We start from the raw sequence: 18,135 nt of genomic DNA, 5'->3' as shown, positions 1-18,135 counted from the left end.
TGATCTACTTCGGCCTCCCCTCTCACTCACTTGTTGTGCTCGCACTCGGTTCAGAGAACAGATGAAAACCATGGCCGACTCATCCAGGAAGGTTGATGAGAGTTACAGTAACAAGGAGCCTTCCGCACAAACTGTTGCAAGAGATGGGGAGGCGCCCGTATCTGTCCTCGAAGATGGGTCGCTGGATCCGGTGTACGAAGCCAAGGTCAAGATGCTGAACAAAGCAATCCAGGACATTGGCATGGGAAGGTATCAGTGGCAGGTAAGTGTTGATCCCGGCGGCGCTCACTTGTGTTGCATCAACACGCCGTACATTGAAAGTTCCAGTGAACGTCCACGAGTTTTTCAACCCTACCATCTTCCGACCGTCTAAAAAGCTACAGCTCTTCATCGTCATCGGCTTCGGATGGGCCATGGACAATCTCTGGCCCATCGTAACATCGCTGATCTTCACACCTGTGAGCAACGAGTTCAGCCCTACCAGACCACCGCTCCTGTCTCTGTCTCAAAACATTGGACTTCTCTTCGGCGCAGTGTTTTGGGGTTTCGGTTGTGACCTCTTCGGCAGGAGATGGGCCTTCAATCTCACCATCGGTATCACGGCTGTATTCGGTATGATAGCGGCGAGTAGTCCAAACTTTGCTGCCATTGGCACTTTCGCTGCTTTGTGGTCTGTTGGCGTGGGTGGAAACCTGCCTGTAGACTCTGCCATCTTCCTCGAGTCAGTAATGCCATATACAAAGTGCATGTGAGACATACACTGACTTTCTGCACCCAAATTCAGGTTTCTCCCTGGATCACACCAGTATTTGTTGACAGTCCTGTCGATAAACTGGGCGCTCGCACAAGTCTTTGCTACTCTTGTAGCATGGCCGTTGCTTGGAAATCTTACATGTCAACAGACGGATACAAACTGCACAAGAAGAGAGAATATGGGATGGCGATACTTTATGATTGTCAGTAATATGCTACATGGTCTTGGAGGTAATCGCTAATCCAGCTTCAAGGTAATGGGAGGTGTTGCTCTTATGATGTTCATCGGACGCTTTGTCTTCTTCACAATCTTCGAGTCGCCCAAGTTCCTCATGGGCAAAGGAAACGATTCAGAAGCCGTCCGTATTGTTCATGAGGTTGCCCGCCGCAACGGCAAAGCATCGTCTCTGACTCTCGAGGAACTCATGACTTGCAACAACTATGCGCTACCTGGTACCGCTCAGCAAACCAGCACTGCCACCGCAGTGGTCAAGCGCAACCTTCAGAAGTTGGACAGCTCGCACGTCAAGGCTCTTTTCGCCACGAAGAAACTAGCTTTTTCAACTAGCACAATCACCTTGGTCTGGGCATTTATCGGACTCGGTTACCCGCTATACAACGCATACCTGCCCTATATTCAAGCCACCCGTGGCGTCGATTTCGGCGATGGCTCAACCTACATAACCTATCGCAACAGTCTCATCATCGCCGTTCTGGGCGTACCAGGCTGTGTCCTTGGTGGTCTGCTCGTTGAGACGCCTTATATAGGTCGCAAAGGCACACTGTCCTTGTCCACAGTGCTTACTGGTGTATTCCTGTTATGCTCTACAAGGGCACTCAATTCTAACAGCCTCCTTGGATGGAACTGTGCCTACAACTTCATGAGCAATATCATGTACGCAGTCTTGTACGCATACACCCCTGAAATCTTCCCAACAAAGGATCGCGGTACTGGAAATGCCATCACAGCGAGCGCGAACAGAGTTTTTGGTATCATGGCCCCCATTGTTGCTATGTTTGCGGACTTGGAGACTAGCGTGCCCGTTTACGTGAGTGGGGCATTGTTCATCGCTGCGGGGCTGTTGGTGCTGATATTGCCTTTTGAAAGTAGAGGAAAGGCGAGCATGTAGACATTAGGTTGTGAAGAGAGTTTAGAATGTGTAAAGTGCGTCGAAAGGACTTGTTCCTGTAGTTTCTATATATTTAAAAGCTACAATCGGTTGTCATCTTGCGGTGCCGTGAAGGAATCCAGATATGCCCTAGATCAAGCCACTGAGTTGACCCCCCGAGCTCTGAATTACTTGAATTCACTTTGGTTATAATGCTAGTAAGTTAGCGTATGATTACTGCGGAAGCTCATGCTTTTCAAATTGCCCTCCACCTGGAGACTGCTCGAATGATAAGATGACTAATATGACGTATGCCCCTCCAACACGAGCTTAACTTTTCCAATGTCCAGCTCACAGCTCTAAACATCCAATCAACAGTCAAGATGAGCCAATCACAAGAAATGGTTGTTATACTCACGGGTGCATCGAGAGGTACGTGCGTGCATCTAACAAGTTCATAGCATCTCTTTTCAGCCCAGCCAAAAGCATGATAATTCGGTATCCCTTCTCATCTCCAGGTACTGGAGGAGTGCAAAAGCTACCACGTTGCAACTACTTTTCTGTATAAAATCAAAAGAGGACATTGTGATAGTAACATTCATCTCTCACTAACCCGTCCGAATAGGAATCGGTCAGGCAGTCGCCCACCATCTGCTCTCCCGCAACCACAAGCTGGTGCTCGTATCACGAACCCAGTCGGCTCTCGAAGCACTGCAATCTGAATATGGTTCTGAAAAAGTTGCCGTGCTCGCTGGAGACATGTCCGACGTTTCGTTGCCTGAGAAAGCTGTAGCTTTGGCAAACGAGAAATGGGGACGTCTCGACTCGTTGATCATCAACCATGGGTCTTTGGATCCAGTGAAGAAGGTGGCTGATACTAGTCCTGAGGAATGGAGGAAGGGATTCGATGTTAATGTCTTCAGTGCTGTTGGTTTGGTATGTACCTATTCCGTCTTGGTTTCATTCATTTGTTCAGTCAGTCAGTCAATCATCGCCAAATTCAAGGATAGGAGTATATATGGCTGCTTCGAAAATGCTTCATCTCCTCTAGTTCATTCAAAAGCCCAGCTAACCACTCTAATCTATTCCAGATCCAAGCTGCTCTCCCTTCTCTGCGCAAGACCCAGGGCCGTATCCTCCTAACCTCCAGCGGCGCCGCAACCTCCGCTTACCAAGGCTGGGGCTGCTATGGCGCCGGAAAAGCGGTACTTAACCACCTAGCCCTTACCCTCTCAGTCGAAGAACCTTCTGTTACAACAATCTCTATCAGACCAGGCGTCGTAGACACGGAGATGCAACGTGAGATCCGAGAAGTGCATCACGAGCGAATGAGCGGAAAGGATAGAGAGAAGTTTAGCGGACTGAAGAGCGACGGAGGGCTTTTGAAGCCAGAACAACCGGGTTATGTCATTGCGAGACTGGCTGTTGGAGGTGACGAAGTCAAGAGCTTCAACGGCAAATTCCTAAGCTGGAACGACGAAAGCTTGGGCAAATTTCAAGAGGATTGAGACAAGATGATTATTAGTCAGATCATTTCGTGGTCGTTATCATAAGGAAGCATCTATCTACATGTACGCTGTGATCACGGTAGCCAAAGGCCCTCTGTAGCAAGTTTCTCAAACTCAAATGTACGCCTGTACACCTTCATAAGCTCAAAAGTCTTGTGTGCGTTTATTTTGCTGGCCGTCCAGCCAGTGTGTCGATCTCGGTAGGCTTGGCTGGCGCCTGAGGCCTACCGGAGAGCGTGTCAACCGTCTCCTTGAGAGCCATCCAGAACTCATGCTTGGGTCGGCGACGGTGCCACTCAGTCTCCCTCTTCTCCACAGTCTCCATCGGAGAGAACAGTAGCTTACTGCCCTTGATTCCGATAACGCTAATTGACATGGAGTCGTCCTCGATCTCATCTGCGTCTAGACCAGCAAAGCTCTCAAGATGTTGCATAGCCTTGATAGCGAATCTGACGGCCCTGACACGGTCCATGGGCGATGGTATGGTACCTTGCTGGAAGTGACCAGGCACACCGTGACGAGATTCAAACTTGCCCTTGCCGGCTTCCGCAATCATTTGAGCAATCATTTGCACGGAGTAGGTCTTCGACGCCTTCTCGTTGACCAAAATCACCTTACCAGACCTGCTGATACCCTTGTCCTTGGCAAAGACCTCGCGGAGGTGGTCAATGTCGCGGTCGAGCATCTTAAGGTTGATGCCATCTTCGGGTGTGTATACGGCCAATGCTCCGATACTGAGACCGGCAACAGTTGCGATGTAGCCCGACTCACCACCTTGGGTCTCGATAACGAATACGCGGCGACGCGACGCTGACGCTGATTGGCGGCAGGCATCCGAGTATTGGATAAGCGCGTTCAAGCAAGTATCCGAGCCAATGGAGTATTCTGTTCCCGGGACGTTGTTCGAGATGGTGGCAGGGATGATGACCATGGGAATCTTGAACGACTTGTAGTACTCCCTTGCTTTCCTCAATTCTGAAACAGCTGTGAATGCTTCAAAACCGCCAACAACGAACAGAGACTGGATGTTGAACTTCTTGAAGACGAACGCAACTGTCTCGAGATCTTCACTAGGGAGCCCACGGTTTGTTCCAATCTCAGATCCACCCTTGGATGCCCAAGTCTCAGCATCGATCCACTTGATGTCTCGCACCGCACCCACGGGCTCATCAGAGTGGTGGCGTATTATGCCAGGGAAACCGTTGTGGAGCGCAACTGGCGTGTGGCCGCGAGCAAGACAGTGCGCAACAGCAGCTCGTGTGGCTGCATTCATGCCTCCGGCTGGGGCACCTACGTGGATGATACCGACGCGCATGCGCTTGTTCTCTGGTAGTAGAAGATCTGGCTGATCCTGCGCTGTGGTGATTTGGTAGGCTTGGTACTGTTGCTCGAATTCAGTATCGCGGAGCTGCATGGCCCTGTGGAAGTCCTTCCTTTCGATAGCTACAGCAACCTCCTTAGTCTGAGCGACAGCTTCAAGGAGTGGTCGTCGAACGATCTTGTTCTCTTGCATGCAGATGACCGGGCTAGGGGTTTCAGGGGTAGCTTCCAACACTGCCTTGACAGCTTCAGCACCCTGGAGTGTCGCAAGCATACGGTCGTAGGCGCATGGTGTACCTCCACGCTGGACGTGTCCGAGCGTAGTCACTCGCGTGTCGAGCCCCGCTTCGTTTGCAAGAATGTCCTTGACCTGCTGTGAAGTAACCTTGTTGAGGTTGCGGTCGATGGCTCCCTCGGCAACAACGACAATAGTCTTCCGCTTGCCCATCTCTCTCTGCTTCTTGATCTGTTTGCACATCTGTTCCGGCCAGCCTTCGCTGGGTGGGTTTTCAGGTGTGAAGACAAAGTCGGCGCCTGTTGCAACACCAGCGCTGAGTGCGAGCCAGCCACAGTGCCGACCCATTACCTCGATGACGAAAGCACGCTGATGACTGACGGCAGTGGTGTCGACCGAGTCGATTGCTTCGCAGATGCGGCCGAGAGAGGTGTAGCAACCGATGGTAGCGTCGGTCATGGAAAGGTCGTTGTCGATGGAACCAACCAATCCGACAATGTTCAGGTGCTTGAAGGGCTCCACCTGCTCCTGTGTGAGCTGCTTTTCTTGGACCAGCTCGGTCAGCAGCTCTGGCCACTCAGCACGGAACTTGTCTGCGCCTGTGAGGGAACCGTCACCACCGCAGATGATCAGCGCATCGATACCCTTGATGATCATGTTCTTTGCAGCCGTCCGGCGGCCTTCTCGTTGCATGAACTCCATGCATCGTGCTGTGCCAATGAGCGTACCGCCCTCGGATAGGAAACCTCTGACGTCCTCCCAGTGCATCTCCTTGATCATGTCTCCGCCTTTGACCAGACCGTCGTAGCCCTCATATATCGCGAATGCCTCGCAATTGTTGTGAATGGCCATGCGCACTACAGCGCGTACTGCTCCGTTCATGCCAGGTGCGTCTCCTCCGCTCGTCATGACTCCGATGCGCCTCTTCTTACCCTCGAGGGGCGGTGGGATCTCGGTGGGCGCCATAGTGTGAGATCAGGTGTTATTGGATAGGGTATTGGGCGGAGTGGAAGGTGTAGGTTAAGGTTGGGGAGGTGAAAGTGGAGGCTGGAGGTATTGGCAGATGAATGTGAAGGTCCGAAAAGATATTTGGCCGTGGGTCAGTATGAGGTCAATGTGGATTCACCTGTCTAGTTGAAAAGTTAAGACGCCGAGAGAAGCGGGTCCCTGTGTGTTGGGAAGTTTCAATGGTCGACGGCGGGTTGGAGGGGTAGCTTTGCCGAGTCCTGAGTGTTGATATGTGAGTGTCAGAAGTGATGCGACTAGCTAGCTATTAGCTGGATTTACGATGATATATCTGTATCACGGGCGACAGTTGTACGTATTATTCAAACTGGTGATAAGGTGACGGGGCTCCGAGCATGGGTTCGTCCATATGACGTGGGAGCTCCAAAAGAAAAGAGCTCCCCGGTCCGCCAAGTGGGGTCACACCACTCGCCGATCCTCAGCCCGAGCCTGGAAGCATCGCCAACCACGGCCGCCGGCACGTTCCTAGGATCGAACGACTTCATTATTGCCTTAACCTGCAAGACTTGCATGCCAACAAATGACAGCATAGCGAGACATCGTCTGTATCACGATTGCTGTGCTGTCGTTGTACCATCTTCGCCTTGGCCGTCACCCCACGCGGCCTCTTGCGGCGAAAGCATTCTGATCACGACTGAGATACGGATGGCCCGGAAATACAATCATTTGTTGGTACCGCTCGACGTCAAACCAACCATGCCCAGCAGTTGCGCAAATGTTCAATCGACCTTTGCTCGCAAATCCAAACATTTCCCAGCCCATCCTGAGACTACAATATCAACCCCAGAGACTCCAACATGCGAATATCTATCGTCATTACCCCAATTCTAGAAAGCCCCCACTTCCTGACCTTCCCTAGCCAGCGTCTCAAACACTCTCGGTGGCAACTTGTACTTAATCAGCCCAGCAAAGACCATGAGATCCTTCGCCTTCTGCAGCAGCTGATCTGCAAGCACCTTGCGCATTCTGTCCTCGAACTGTCCAGACAGAAGACGCTCACGGTGTCGCGAGCAGCAGCCGATGCACCAGAGGAGCACGTTGCCAATATTGCGTGAGATCTCTGGTGGGTATGAGTTGAAACTGTTGGCTGTAGCCCGAATGTCGCTGACGTTGCCTCCAGCAGATAGAGGGAGGATACGAAGGTTCTCGATTTGCTAGATGACTTGTTAGTGACTGATAGTGCAAGACAGAGATGGAACTACTTACGCCGAGTGCTGCCATGTAGTCGCCAGCCTCGATGACCTTCTTTGCGTTGTTGAGCTGGAATAGTATTCCAACTGTATCGCGGTTCATCTGTGACACCTTCCTCCACCATAGACTGTTTGCATCGTACAGTGCAAGAACTTTTTGAGCAAGTTCGACAGGATCATCTGTTCCGAGCATGCTCAAGCTCGACGAAGTCAGATCACTCCGTTGCTGCTGCTGTTGTTGTGACTCTGCGGGCGTCAGCCGTGGCTTCAACGGCTCCAGACGAAGTGGCTCTTGGCCGAGCTCTACAGAGAGTGCCTCGGCAAGTGCGCGGTTCAGGATTGTCACGACACTGTCATACTCACCAGCAAGGTGGCATAGTAAGATGGCATCGTTGATGCGTCCATTGTCGTCTGCCATCCTCGCGGCTTCACTAGTGATGGTGTTCAACAGACCCATCTCACCGTCCAACTTGAGTAACGGCACACGTTCCTGAATGAGACCAGGCGTCGTCTCGCCGTTCGACTTGACATCACCCAGTAACGTGGAAAACTCGCGCGTCTCAAGGACCAGTTCACGAAGCGCCTCGTGGCAGAGCTCTGCCTGCTGTCGTCCTGCTTCGCCTGGTAGATCCGCATTCATGCAAATCAACACCAAGTAGTCAGCTGCAGCATCAGCTCGTGCGGCACGGAAATCACTGGTGTAGTGGCCGATCACGCGCCCAAAGTTGAGCTGTGGCTGCTGTCGTGTAGTGAAGGTTATGATCTCTCCACCTGCAGTCGTCCAGTCCGACACACGCAGTAGACCGTAGTAGTCCAGAGCAACGGCGAAGTGAACCGCAGAGACGTAGTTGTGAGTGTAGAGGTAGTTGATCGCTGGCTCGAACAGACCAGCAAGCGTAGCGAGATAGAAGTAGATTCCATAGCCACCCGCGGACTCGGCTTCGTCGTTCATGAAGTGACGCTGACCGATATCCTTGATGGTTGTTCGCAGTTCTTCCAAGCCGAAGATCTCGCCAGCATTCTCTTCAGCGCGATTGCCTTCACGGGCCAGATTAAATTGCAGCCATACCCAGTCGTCCATGTTCTCTTTGATTGGCGCCAGATTGCGTTGGCTCATGTCACACCGGCCGACGATCTTGTAGCAGGCCATTCGGTAGGGATCCTCTGGCGTCTTCAAGCGAGTTCTCTGCGCATGCGTATGCGCGACCTTTTGTTGCGTATCTGGGTTCAACCTTCGCTCTGGATCGGTGGCGTACTGAGTTATTGCCGCCTGGAAGTTTCTGTCGGTGTTCTGGAAGAAGTTTCTCTTCTCTCGCACATATTCAGCAGCCTCAGTGAGGAGGCCACCCCTGAGAAGAAAGAATATAATAATCCAAGGAAATTCATCACCAGCTTCACCTATCCTCTGAAACAGATCACTGTCTGCGCCGAGCTCCTTAAACGCAGCTTTCGCTCGTACAAAGCCTCGGATTTTGTTGAGCATAGAGGGAACTCCACCAACAAGCGCCTCTGCAGGGTTCCTCCGCAACACATCTTCAACTTGCTCCAAGAACTTGCTTTCCAGAAACTTCCGAGAGCCATCGAGTATGCATTTACGCATGCGTACGCTGGCAGCAGAGTTCGGTTGGTCGTCCAAGTAGTCCTTGGCGAAACTTCGTTCTTTTGGCTGGTTGGAACCAGGGTTGGAGGCCTCCAGTTCGGTTTTCTCGCCGGTGATGGATATAAGCGCTCCATACGCGTTTGTGAAGTGGTCTGAGTATTCGGTGCCCGCAGCCTTTTCCACGTCTGAAAACGCATGGAGTACCGAGAATGAGCTCTCACGTAGCCTGGACTCGTTGAGCTTCTTGACCTCGTCCATGTACTTTTCTTGTTTGTCACGTGCGTATCGGTCCTGAGAAGCAGCTTGTCCACCCATGACAGACTTATCGGTAGGTTCGCGCCCACCAAGCACGCTTTGAGAGGCGCCTAGGACAGGCGGTCCGGCAGCAGAGGCGCCAAAAGTCGATCTCCCATTTACAGACGCACCGCTGTTAGGGCCCATAGAACGACCCTTGCGCCCTGTTGCGCGTCCAAAAGCTCCGCGTGCCGTGCTGCCAAATGCGCCGCTTTGGGATGCGGCCATGTCTTCACTCTGTCGGCCGAGTCCGAAATGTTCGTATATCCTCTGCCTCTGTTTGTCCCACTCGATCTGAACGTTGTCCTCGAGAAATGTGTCGAAGTCGCGTTTAGATTGTTCCAATCCTTCTTGAATGAGTGCTAGGGTGGATTGGGAGTGCAGGTTCGAGATGTAGCCGTCTACGTCGTTGTCGAACAGGTTCTGTGCCTGGCCGGGTGCAGCGAGACCGCCTTGCGAAGAGAATTGGTTGAGGTCGCGGAGGGTGCTGCCCATCTTGACGCCAGAGGCGGAAAGCAGGTAATGTCTAGAAGCAATCAGCACAAAGCAACGCATCACGATCAGGTCCAACATACGCAGCGCGATCCTGGGAGCGATCCTGGACCTGGTCTGCTGAGGGACCTCCAGCACCCAGATTGCGCACCTTCCGTGCGATGTCTCCCAGTCCCAACTGTAGGGACGGCAGCTCGTCGAAGTTGTTGCCGCCATTTTCGCCAGCATTGCGCTTACGCCCTCGCTCGAGCAGATGGTCGAAGTGGGCTGAGCGACCGGTACCAGCGTTTGCTTGCGACAGCGACGCGCCCTGTTGCTGCTGCTGTTGCTGTTGGGGCTGCTCCTGTGTGGTCGTAGCACCGAAGAGGGAGGATTGGCCCAGGCCGCTCGTTTGTTGCGTGTTGTTGGTCGTTGTCGCTTGCGATGCTGGTTTATTGAAGAGTCCGCCGAAGCTGCTCGGTTGCGCTTGCGTTTGCGGCTGTGAGGTCGACCCAGCGCCAGCGAACAGTGAGGGTGTCGTAGTTGCTGCCGGCTTTGCTCCGCCCAAGCCACCGAAAAGTCCGCCTCCAGTGCTTGGTGCTTGTGTCGTACTGGATTGCGCATTCGAAGTACCTCCGCCCAGATTGCCAAACAAGCTTGGTGTAGTACCGCCTGATGCGCCTGTTGTTGCTCCAAACAGCCCTCCGCCTGATGTGCCAGAAGAGGCGGGCTGTGAGCCTCCAAGATTGCCGAAAAGCGACATGGTGGTTGTACGGGGCGGTGTTGTTGATGGTGCCGAAAACAAACCTGGAGAAACGAGATCGCGTTGTTCAAGCTTGAGAGCTCGGACCGCTGTGATCCCTGTCTTCCAGGTACGCGTCCATGTGAAAGAACTAGTATCATCCCAAGTTTACGCAGGCAATCGACAAGTGTGCGTCAAGTAATATCCAATCTTCGTTATCCGTGTATTCAGCTCTCCAAGAAACCACGAAGCCGACTTCGGATGTTTGATGAGAGTGTGGTACGACTGGCGTGTCCGGCTGCCCTTCAATGAGCGGGAGCATGGCCGAACGACATAAAGCTTTGTATGCATGTAATGGCAAGGTGACAAACGATTATACAAATATTCCGTGTCCGTTATGTTATCCGGGCCCAACTCGCCTTCGTGACCTATTCTAGCAAACGAGTGACGGTATTGATTCAAAAGCGAACGTCTCGCAGTTATTTTGAGATGTGATCTTCATATCCTACTGCAATCCCGTTCCAAAAATACCTAGTTATGACTGATTTCTTGCCTGCGCCACCGTTCTTCGGCAGTATACCAAGCCCTTGGAGACACAGACCAGCCGAATACATTCGCGGTAAACCCCATGTATCCAGTGGATGGTATCAAGACGACCGAAAACTGAGACACCCAAAAATATCGAAAGCTTTCATCTGGCCAAAAGACGGTAGGAACAGTTCTAAGTTGGGTCGAATGAAAGACATTCTCCAAGGCAAAGGCCCAGACATCTTCGTCGGCTCTGCGGCTGATGCAAGAGATTTTGTGGCCAAACGCCCATCGCGATCTCAATGGTCCAAACATGTCCGTCTCGATGACGGTTTACCGGAATTCGCCTTCAACCCTACCAAGTTCGCCCCTTGGACCGAGGGAGGTGTGCTGTCAGGTGGACGTTCACGCGAGATGGCTTACGACTTCCGTACGCGAAAGTATGTAGATCGGCATCCTCGCATGTGGACAGACGCGAGATGGCAACCAGATCCTTATAAGAACAGAAAATGGAACATGTTTCCCGAAGCTCTGCGCGATGTGTATGGTAATTGGTGGCAGGATGGACAATACCTACCGTTTCATAGGGGTGGCCCATTTGTGAATGACATGGGCAGACATGCGTTGTAATGCCTTGCTATTTGGAAAAGCTTTTTCAGATGCAGCCTTCGTGGGTCGCTTCCCATATAGTTTGAGAAGTCTCAGTCGTGCTAGCGACCTGTTTACTTCGTCTTGCGGTGGGTGTCAGTGCCGACTTGTCGAGAAGTTTTCCACACCTGGCACACGAAGTTCCTTTCACGGTTTTGTATGCAGCAATCATATCCTGTTATGGTTAGCATACAGTTAAACCATGCCCATGGCATGGAAATTCATGTACGTACCAGTAGATATCTCAAATCGTCAGCATTTGGCCGAGATGCAATGCATCTTGTGATGGCCAAAAAGGGCTCTGCTGTACCCAAGCACTCGGCGTTAAGTTTGTAGCGTCCGTTTGCTTCGCGCTCGATGCCAATACGGAATTTCAGCATGAGAGAACCGGAAACGAACCGCATCTGTTATGTATGTGAGCAGATAGTGTTTCGAGGCGTATGGATGCCATACATATATGCTGCGATCATCATCTTGTGCCTCCACTTTTAGAGTTGGGTGTACCTTGCGGAAATCCACCACGATTCGAGATATATCCTCTTCACTGAGTGTAGCACCGGCATCATCTATTTTTTCAGATCCCTTGCTCATTGACGACTCCTTTGCCTTCCGCGCTCTTTCTACCCATCCATGGGAAGGTATGGAGACGCTTTCCGATAGATCCGCATTTGCGCCGAAGCTTTGCTTAACATGCTCGAATGTGCTCTGCATATCGGGGTCTTTCCATTGTTTTGTGAGCGCATTCAGGTTGTTCTGGGAACCCTTCACGCCCTCAACATATAGCTTATAAGTCGCGGAACTCCGAGGACGACGGAAAGGCTCGATGATGCGCGGGATAGCTAGACGCATGTCGTTGATCTGTCGCATATCAGTATGAGCTCAGGAACGGCGTTACGAAAGTCTCACCTGCGCCTGGAGCTGCTCCAACTGTGCAAGTGCTGCTGTACATTGCGCTTCGTCCCAGCCAGCGCCGGGTTGCGCTGCGCCTTCAGTAGCACCCATATGATAATGTCAATAGAAGCAAAAAGTCGCAAACGATAATGCGAAGGCGATTCAAGAATAAAAAATGTATAGGAATATCATGCGAGAATGTGAATCTTTGAGGCTTGCCCTGAGTGAAGTGAGAAGAGCGACCCACGGACGCTTGACGATCGGCAGGTCCACCCAGCGCTCCTTCCCCACCGACCGAACGCGTTCTCGCGTGGTCACGATCTGAAACAAAGCCCTCCATACTTCACAGGGCAAAATGGCGAACAACGGCATATGGGAGAGCGATCAAAGGCACCAGATAAGTTGATGGAATATCCATTTGAATGAAAGATTGCATGCTGTGAAGATATGTAATACTTGACGATTCTCGAACAAATCCTTGGCGCCTGAGGTTGATATACAATATAGCACAAGCTCCTCATAACTTGGCCTTCGCCTTGACAACACTCTCTTGAGGGCCGATAAGCGGATCATACACATTCATGCCCAGAGTGTCGTGAGGTACAGTGGCAGTGTGCATACTGAGTCCTCTTGTGTCAAGCATAGAAGGATTCAAGTCCGCAATGCTTGAGGCACCGATCAGGCGCATGTTCATCTCCATCTCATCCTTCAGAAGCTGCATAGCCCGGTCGACGCCTGGGAGACCGTATGCGGACATGGCGTAAAGGAAAGGTCTGCCAATACCTACACCCTTGGCGCCCAGTGCGACAGCCTTGATGATATCTGTGGCACGTCGGACACCACCATCGATGTAGACTTCAATGCGGTCCTGCCAGCCGCGTGCGCGAAGAACGGGCATAACCTCTGCGAGCACTTCGACACCGGAGCGAGCAAAATCCAGCTGACGACCACCGTGGTTTGAAAGAACTACGCCTGCGACGCCAACTTCGACGGCGCGGATGACATCCTCAACACACTGCACACCCTTGAGAATAATGGGCATCTTGGTGATGCTCCTGAACCACGGGATATCTTTCCAGCTGAGGCTCGGGTCAATGAAGGACGAGATGGCTCGTGCGGCGCCTTGACTACGGTCAACATTGTCTCCGCCGGTGCTCTGAACGTTGCTTCCGACATCGTCGAACTTGCTCCGCATGTCTTTCTCGCGACGACCGAGCTGTGGTGCATCGACGGTAATGAAGAGACCCTTGCAGCCGCGTTTCTCGGCGTGCTGCACGATCCGCTTTGTGACCTCCCGGTCCTTGTTGACGTACAGTTGCAGCCATTGGACCTGACCGTCTTTTGCTTCGTCCATGATTTCGTCAAACGAGCAAGATGCCAGTGTGGGTATCATCTGGATGACATTGTGCTTGTGTGCGCCGCGCGTGAGCACAACCTCTCCTTCTGGATTGCCGAGCTTGCCCAACGCCGTCGCAGTGACATAGAAGGGAATATCGCATTTGCTGCCGAGCATGGTGGTGGACATGTCGACCTTCTCGACGTCGATAAGTACGCGTGGCCGGAACCAGATCTTGTGAAATGCGCTGTGGTTTTCTCGTAATGTCTGGAAAGAGTCAGTCTGAGTAAGGACATGGTATTTGGGATAAGCCCACGATTTCGTCGTCTGCACCACTGGAGTAGTATGCCCATGCAGTCTTCTTCATGACCTTGCGCGCGACAGCCTCGAAGTCCATCAAGTTGTAGCATTGCTCCAGGATGGGCATGCGCTCAATGCGCTTCTGTCTCTCTTCCTCATCAGGGTCGACCTCCTTCGCCTCTTCCTTGACCGTGTTCATGTCCACCTCGCCCAAGTGCTTGGATTTGTCGAGATACTTGTCAAGAGTGTCGGGCGGGTGGATGGGCTCGAACGCTTCAGTACTGTCCTTGCCGGCATACTTTAGGATAATCTTTTGGCCTCCGGGATGCTCAGGCAGGAACTCGGTAACATCGTAGGCGCGGCCGTGGACAATGACCCAGCAGGATTCGGCGTTGTTGTGCTCAGCGACCTGCTCGCCGGTGAGCTTCACCTTCTGGGTGTCATTACTGTCGTGGTTCATCGTCGCGGTGTTGTGGTAGGCGCAGGATGCTGGAGGGTAGGTAATCAAGTCGCGAAGATAGGCCAGAAAATATATGGAGCCGATCTGGGTTATTTCCAGGCACTAAAAGAGCTTGGGCGGGCGGAAGGGCCAGGTTGGTGACGGCAGCATGTTTGGGGTGATAGCTCGGTACATTCATCCCCGCAGGCTTCGGATGCTGGTCGCGGAGAATGGAAGCAAGCTAGTACCGTCAAGCTCGAGGCGAGCTGGATGTCCGGGCTTGTCACATTTGGTATCCCGTCTCGATCCCTGACAGTCGACCGCCGACCGGTCTTCCTAGAGATATATCATCGGTCGGAGGAACGTGGACTCTTGTTTCAGGGTAAGTGGCAGCGTTTTTAATCGCTACCTATCGGTCGCGTGGAAGAAGCGGGCTCTGCTCCGAAACGCGGGGAAAGCAACGACAGCTAGCTGGGTGGGCATGACGTGCATTGTTGACTGCCCAACCCACGAGAATCAACATGGCGCGTCATCCCCAGGATGGTAATCAGTCTCCAGAATACGATCACGATGGACGCCCATCTTTCCATGTTCGATGCGTCCCTCCCACATCTGATTCACATTGGCTTAAGGCGTCTGTCACATGGGCTCCCCTAGCCAAGAGAATCGGTGCAAGCGCCAAACACGGTGGACTGTCATTCGGTCACTCACCTCCTGCCTAATATTCTCAGACGGGCTCTACGTCAATTCTCTGCCTCTTCTCACAGTTGCCGGCGACACACTTTCACTGCACGCCATGCAACTTGTCCCGCGACCGCCTACCACGCATTTCCTTTCTTCCTGGCTCCGAGGCACCGCGCATACCTGAGTCGACCCCACAACATCCGCCTCCCGCCCCACCCCTGCACCGCCGACCGTCGACGAATACAGACACCTTTGGCGAGTGACGACAGTTTGTACCGTCATGTCCAACAGCCTCGAAGCAAAGATTGTGGTCCTCGGCAGCCAAGGCGTTGGGAAGACTTCCCTCGTCCACCGATATGTGAAGAACGCCTTTACACCTCCTACAACACAGTCGACCGTCGGCGCATCCTTCTTGACCAAGAGGGTCGTGGATATCGACACGTCCACCGTGGTCCGGTTACAAATATGGGACACAGCAGGTCAAGAGCGCTTCCGGTCCATCTCCAAGCTATACTACAGAGGTACGCCAATAATCTCCTTACTTCGAATCTGTCTTCGCAGCCTGCTGTATTGATCTTTGGAATTTACTTTCCAATGGCCGAGACGACATCCTTCCACTCTTCGCCGTAGCCCAAACACTCTACCGAAAAGCTAACCAACTCTTCTCCAGGTGCAAACGCTGCAGTATTATGCTACGACATCACCGATCCCTATTCGTTCGACGAGATGGGCCGCTGGTTCAAAGAACTCAAAACCAACCTCGGAGAAGACGTGATTCTCCATGTTGTAGGAACAAAGTCAGATGTCGTAGCCGAGGACCCTGCCAAGCGAAAAGTGCCGTTTGAGCGCTGCATTGAGTACGTCGCCGAGAATCTCTACCCTACGCAGAATGGGCCGCCACACAGTGCTCAGACAAGCGGCTGGGGCTCTGTACCGGCAGTCTTCCACACCGGCGGTATGGCATCGCCACAGAGTAACCGATCGAGCGGCTTCTGGGGACAAGATTTGGGCTGGGATTGTTGTCATGAGATCAGCGCCAAAGATGGTGAAGGTGTAGACGAGGTCTTCCGTGTCATCACCCGCAAGTTGGTCGAACAGCAACAGAAGAAGCTCGAAGAAGAACAACGCCAGTACGCTATGGCTGGAGTCACACCGGCCATGGACAACAACGGCAATGTGGCTGGGTATTTCGATTACCCTGGGAACGGCAATGGCAGTTTCCGCTTGGGCACAGGCGATAAGAGGCGGAGTTGGCTAGGGTTTCCAACTACGCCAGCCGTCGCTGTACACCAACAAGACTGGGAAGAAGACATCAATCGGGTGCAGAAGAGCAAGAGTGGTAGGTGTTGTTAACAACAAGCCTGCACCCTTGTCACTCGCTGTATGTCTACACTTCTGTCTGTGCTTCCAATCTCTATGCTCTCACAGTTGGCGGGTATTACGACTAGATTCATCTTGGTATGCCCACGCATATTTTCCTTTTCTTCATCTCCTCTCACGTACTATGCACTCGTGTGTGCTATAGTACTTTCATTGCTTCTCGGAGGCTCCTTTTGCTATTTCCTATCTGTTGATTGTAGCGAGGCGTTCGAGCGTAGTCCTTGTCCCGTCCATGTCTTGCATTTGAAGCGGTCCTGATCATGTAATTCGTGTATTCCTTCTCATTGTTTGCTTCATGGCCGGCTCGATTCAAATCACACAAGCGTGATCCATATATATCACACGAATAATAATGCGTCACGTTGAGGCTGTAGCCATGCGTACACAGAAGTCATATTTCCCGTCCCAGATACAACTCCGGTTCAAGTTGCTACTTCAATTCTCAACAGACACCACAAGAATAGCGCACTTTGCTGCTGTCGCCGCAAGGCTCTTTCGCCAGAGATAATGTCTTGGCTGAGCGAGTCGTTCCCAGCTTCGGTGCACTGACTTATCACGGGCCGAGCAGAGGACGCAGTGTTAAATCGACTCCGTGGAACAAGCTAAGTGTCATGTAGCAAACATTTTCATGGTATACATTCAGGTATCATGGCCTCAATCAAGCTAGTATGGGTGTCCGTTTTCCTGTGCAGTATGCGCCTACTGTGGAAAGTGGAGGGGTCTGTATCGTACAGAGGTATCGAATCTGCTATGCTAACCATTTTCCGTAACGCCGTGTCAGATGCTGTTTTGATTGTTTATCTCGTCCCTACACAAGTGTGCCGTCTGGCTCTCCCGGCAGCCTCTTGACACGCCTCTGCTCCCAGTCCTCGAGGTCTTTAGCCTGCAATCTCTGTGCAATTGTCAGCCCGTGCCCTTCCAATACCTATGTTGCCTATTATACGTACGTAGTACTCATCCTTCATATTAACCTTTCTCCGCTCTCCTCTCAGGCCCATAGCCTGCTCATGTGTTATTTGTTGGTTCTTGCGATCGTAGCGCTCATATCGCAGCGCCGTGGCGGGCGTCAACATGAAAGACCCTAGAACGATCGTAGAGAGGAATGGTAGGCCGAATAGTAGGAACGGATGTTTCTGGAGTGACTTTCGGTATCGGGCGGCGAGCGAGTTGGGTAGTGTGGCGCTGAAAGACTTCGAAGTGAATGGGCCAGGCATGGCTGCGGCTTAGAGGATGCTAGATCCTGCAGACGTGCACAGTAGGCGGCGATATGTGTATGATGCGTGCTCGATTTGTGTAGCGTTCGGGGTTGCGATGTTGCGATCTCGGTGCTTTCAATGTTGAGCAAGGGTGGTTCGATGCTTCCAGGTGGAATTGCGGAGTAGCGCTCTTTACCAAGATAGAACTTAGCGGGGTCTCGTGACTACGCGACTTCGCGTCGATGTAATCCATACACCTTCTCTGTGGACCTTACACACCAAACGCACACCTGCCTACATCGCGCATTTCGCGACGACTGCCGGACTATCGTATCAATAACACGAAACAACACTCGTTGAAAGCCTGCGACTACCGCACAGCAAATTGCAGAGGCCCCCACCCGCGTCCAATCAGACGCCACTCCATCATCAATACCATCTTGAATCAGTCGAAGTTTGTACAGGCATTCGCTTAAAGCCAGATC

The 18,135-nt window shown here is 52.3% G+C and overlaps 7 protein-coding genes across 7 annotated transcripts; 3 read left to right on the top strand and 4 right to left on the bottom strand.

The window, feature by feature from the left end:
- Positions 1 to 70: 70 nt before the first annotated feature.
- On the top strand, positions 71 to 3,370 carry GT037_001351 (mfs general substrate transporter; the record flags this gene model as incomplete). The annotated part of the gene is made up of 7 exons (XM_038926398.1): positions 71 to 262; positions 384 to 721; positions 785 to 956; positions 1,008 to 1,802; positions 2,213 to 2,294; positions 2,488 to 2,798; positions 2,954 to 3,370. 7 exons carry the CDS (start codon positions 71 to 73, stop codon positions 3,368 to 3,370), a joined length of 2,307 nt encoding a protein of 768 aa, XP_038792254.1.
- Positions 3,371 to 3,533: 163 nt separating this feature from the next.
- GT037_001350 (6-phosphofructokinase) lies at positions 3,534 to 5,891 on the bottom strand (the record flags this gene model as incomplete). Its single annotated transcript, XM_038926397.1, has 1 exon — positions 3,534 to 5,891. The coding sequence occupies one exon, from the start codon at positions 5,889 to 5,891 to the stop codon at positions 3,534 to 3,536; it is 2,358 nt and encodes a 785-aa protein (XP_038792253.1).
- Positions 5,892 to 6,778: 887 nt separating this feature from the next.
- Positions 6,779 to 10,269, bottom strand: GT037_001349 (nic-domain-containing protein; the record flags this gene model as incomplete). Its single annotated transcript, XM_038926396.1, has 3 exons — positions 6,779 to 7,105; positions 7,158 to 9,561; positions 9,611 to 10,269. The coding sequence occupies 3 exons, from the start codon at positions 10,267 to 10,269 to the stop codon at positions 6,779 to 6,781; spliced, it is 3,390 nt and encodes a 1,129-aa protein (XP_038792252.1).
- A 516-nt stretch (positions 10,270 to 10,785) lies between these two features.
- GT037_001348 (uncharacterized protein) lies at positions 10,786 to 11,406 on the top strand (the record flags this gene model as incomplete). Its single annotated transcript, XM_038926395.1, has 1 exon — positions 10,786 to 11,406. One exon carries the CDS (start codon positions 10,786 to 10,788, stop codon positions 11,404 to 11,406), a length of 621 nt encoding a protein of 206 aa, XP_038792251.1.
- Positions 11,407 to 11,431: 25 nt separating this feature from the next.
- GT037_001347 (l-lactate dehydrogenase) lies at positions 11,432 to 14,411 on the bottom strand (the record flags this gene model as incomplete). The annotated part of the gene is made up of 6 exons (XM_038926394.1): positions 11,432 to 11,599; positions 11,658 to 11,828; positions 11,878 to 12,282; positions 12,331 to 12,404; positions 12,937 to 13,918; positions 13,968 to 14,411. The coding sequence occupies 6 exons, from the start codon at positions 14,409 to 14,411 to the stop codon at positions 11,432 to 11,434; spliced, it is 2,244 nt and encodes a 747-aa protein (XP_038792250.1).
- Positions 14,412 to 15,354: 943 nt separating this feature from the next.
- On the top strand, positions 15,355 to 16,427 carry GT037_001346 (ras-domain-containing protein; the record flags this gene model as incomplete). Its single annotated transcript, XM_038926393.1, has 2 exons — positions 15,355 to 15,595; positions 15,745 to 16,427. The coding sequence occupies 2 exons, from the start codon at positions 15,355 to 15,357 to the stop codon at positions 16,425 to 16,427; spliced, it is 924 nt and encodes a 307-aa protein (XP_038792249.1).
- An 835-nt stretch (positions 16,428 to 17,262) lies between these two features.
- On the bottom strand, positions 17,263 to 17,668 carry GT037_001345 (cytochrome c oxidase-assembly factor cox-mitochondrial precursor; the record flags this gene model as incomplete). Its single annotated transcript, XM_038926392.1, has 2 exons — positions 17,263 to 17,346; positions 17,402 to 17,668. The coding sequence occupies 2 exons, from the start codon at positions 17,666 to 17,668 to the stop codon at positions 17,263 to 17,265; spliced, it is 351 nt and encodes a 116-aa protein (XP_038792248.1).
- Positions 17,669 to 18,135: the final 467 nt, after the last annotated feature.

This window comes from Alternaria burnsii (genome assembly GCF_013036055.1).
Source record: "Alternaria burnsii strain CBS107.38 chromosome Unknown 705, whole genome shotgun sequence".
NCBI classification, from domain to species: domain Eukaryota; kingdom Fungi; phylum Ascomycota; class Dothideomycetes; order Pleosporales; family Pleosporaceae; genus Alternaria; species Alternaria burnsii.
This window is presented reverse-complemented; position numbering and strand designations above follow the sequence as displayed.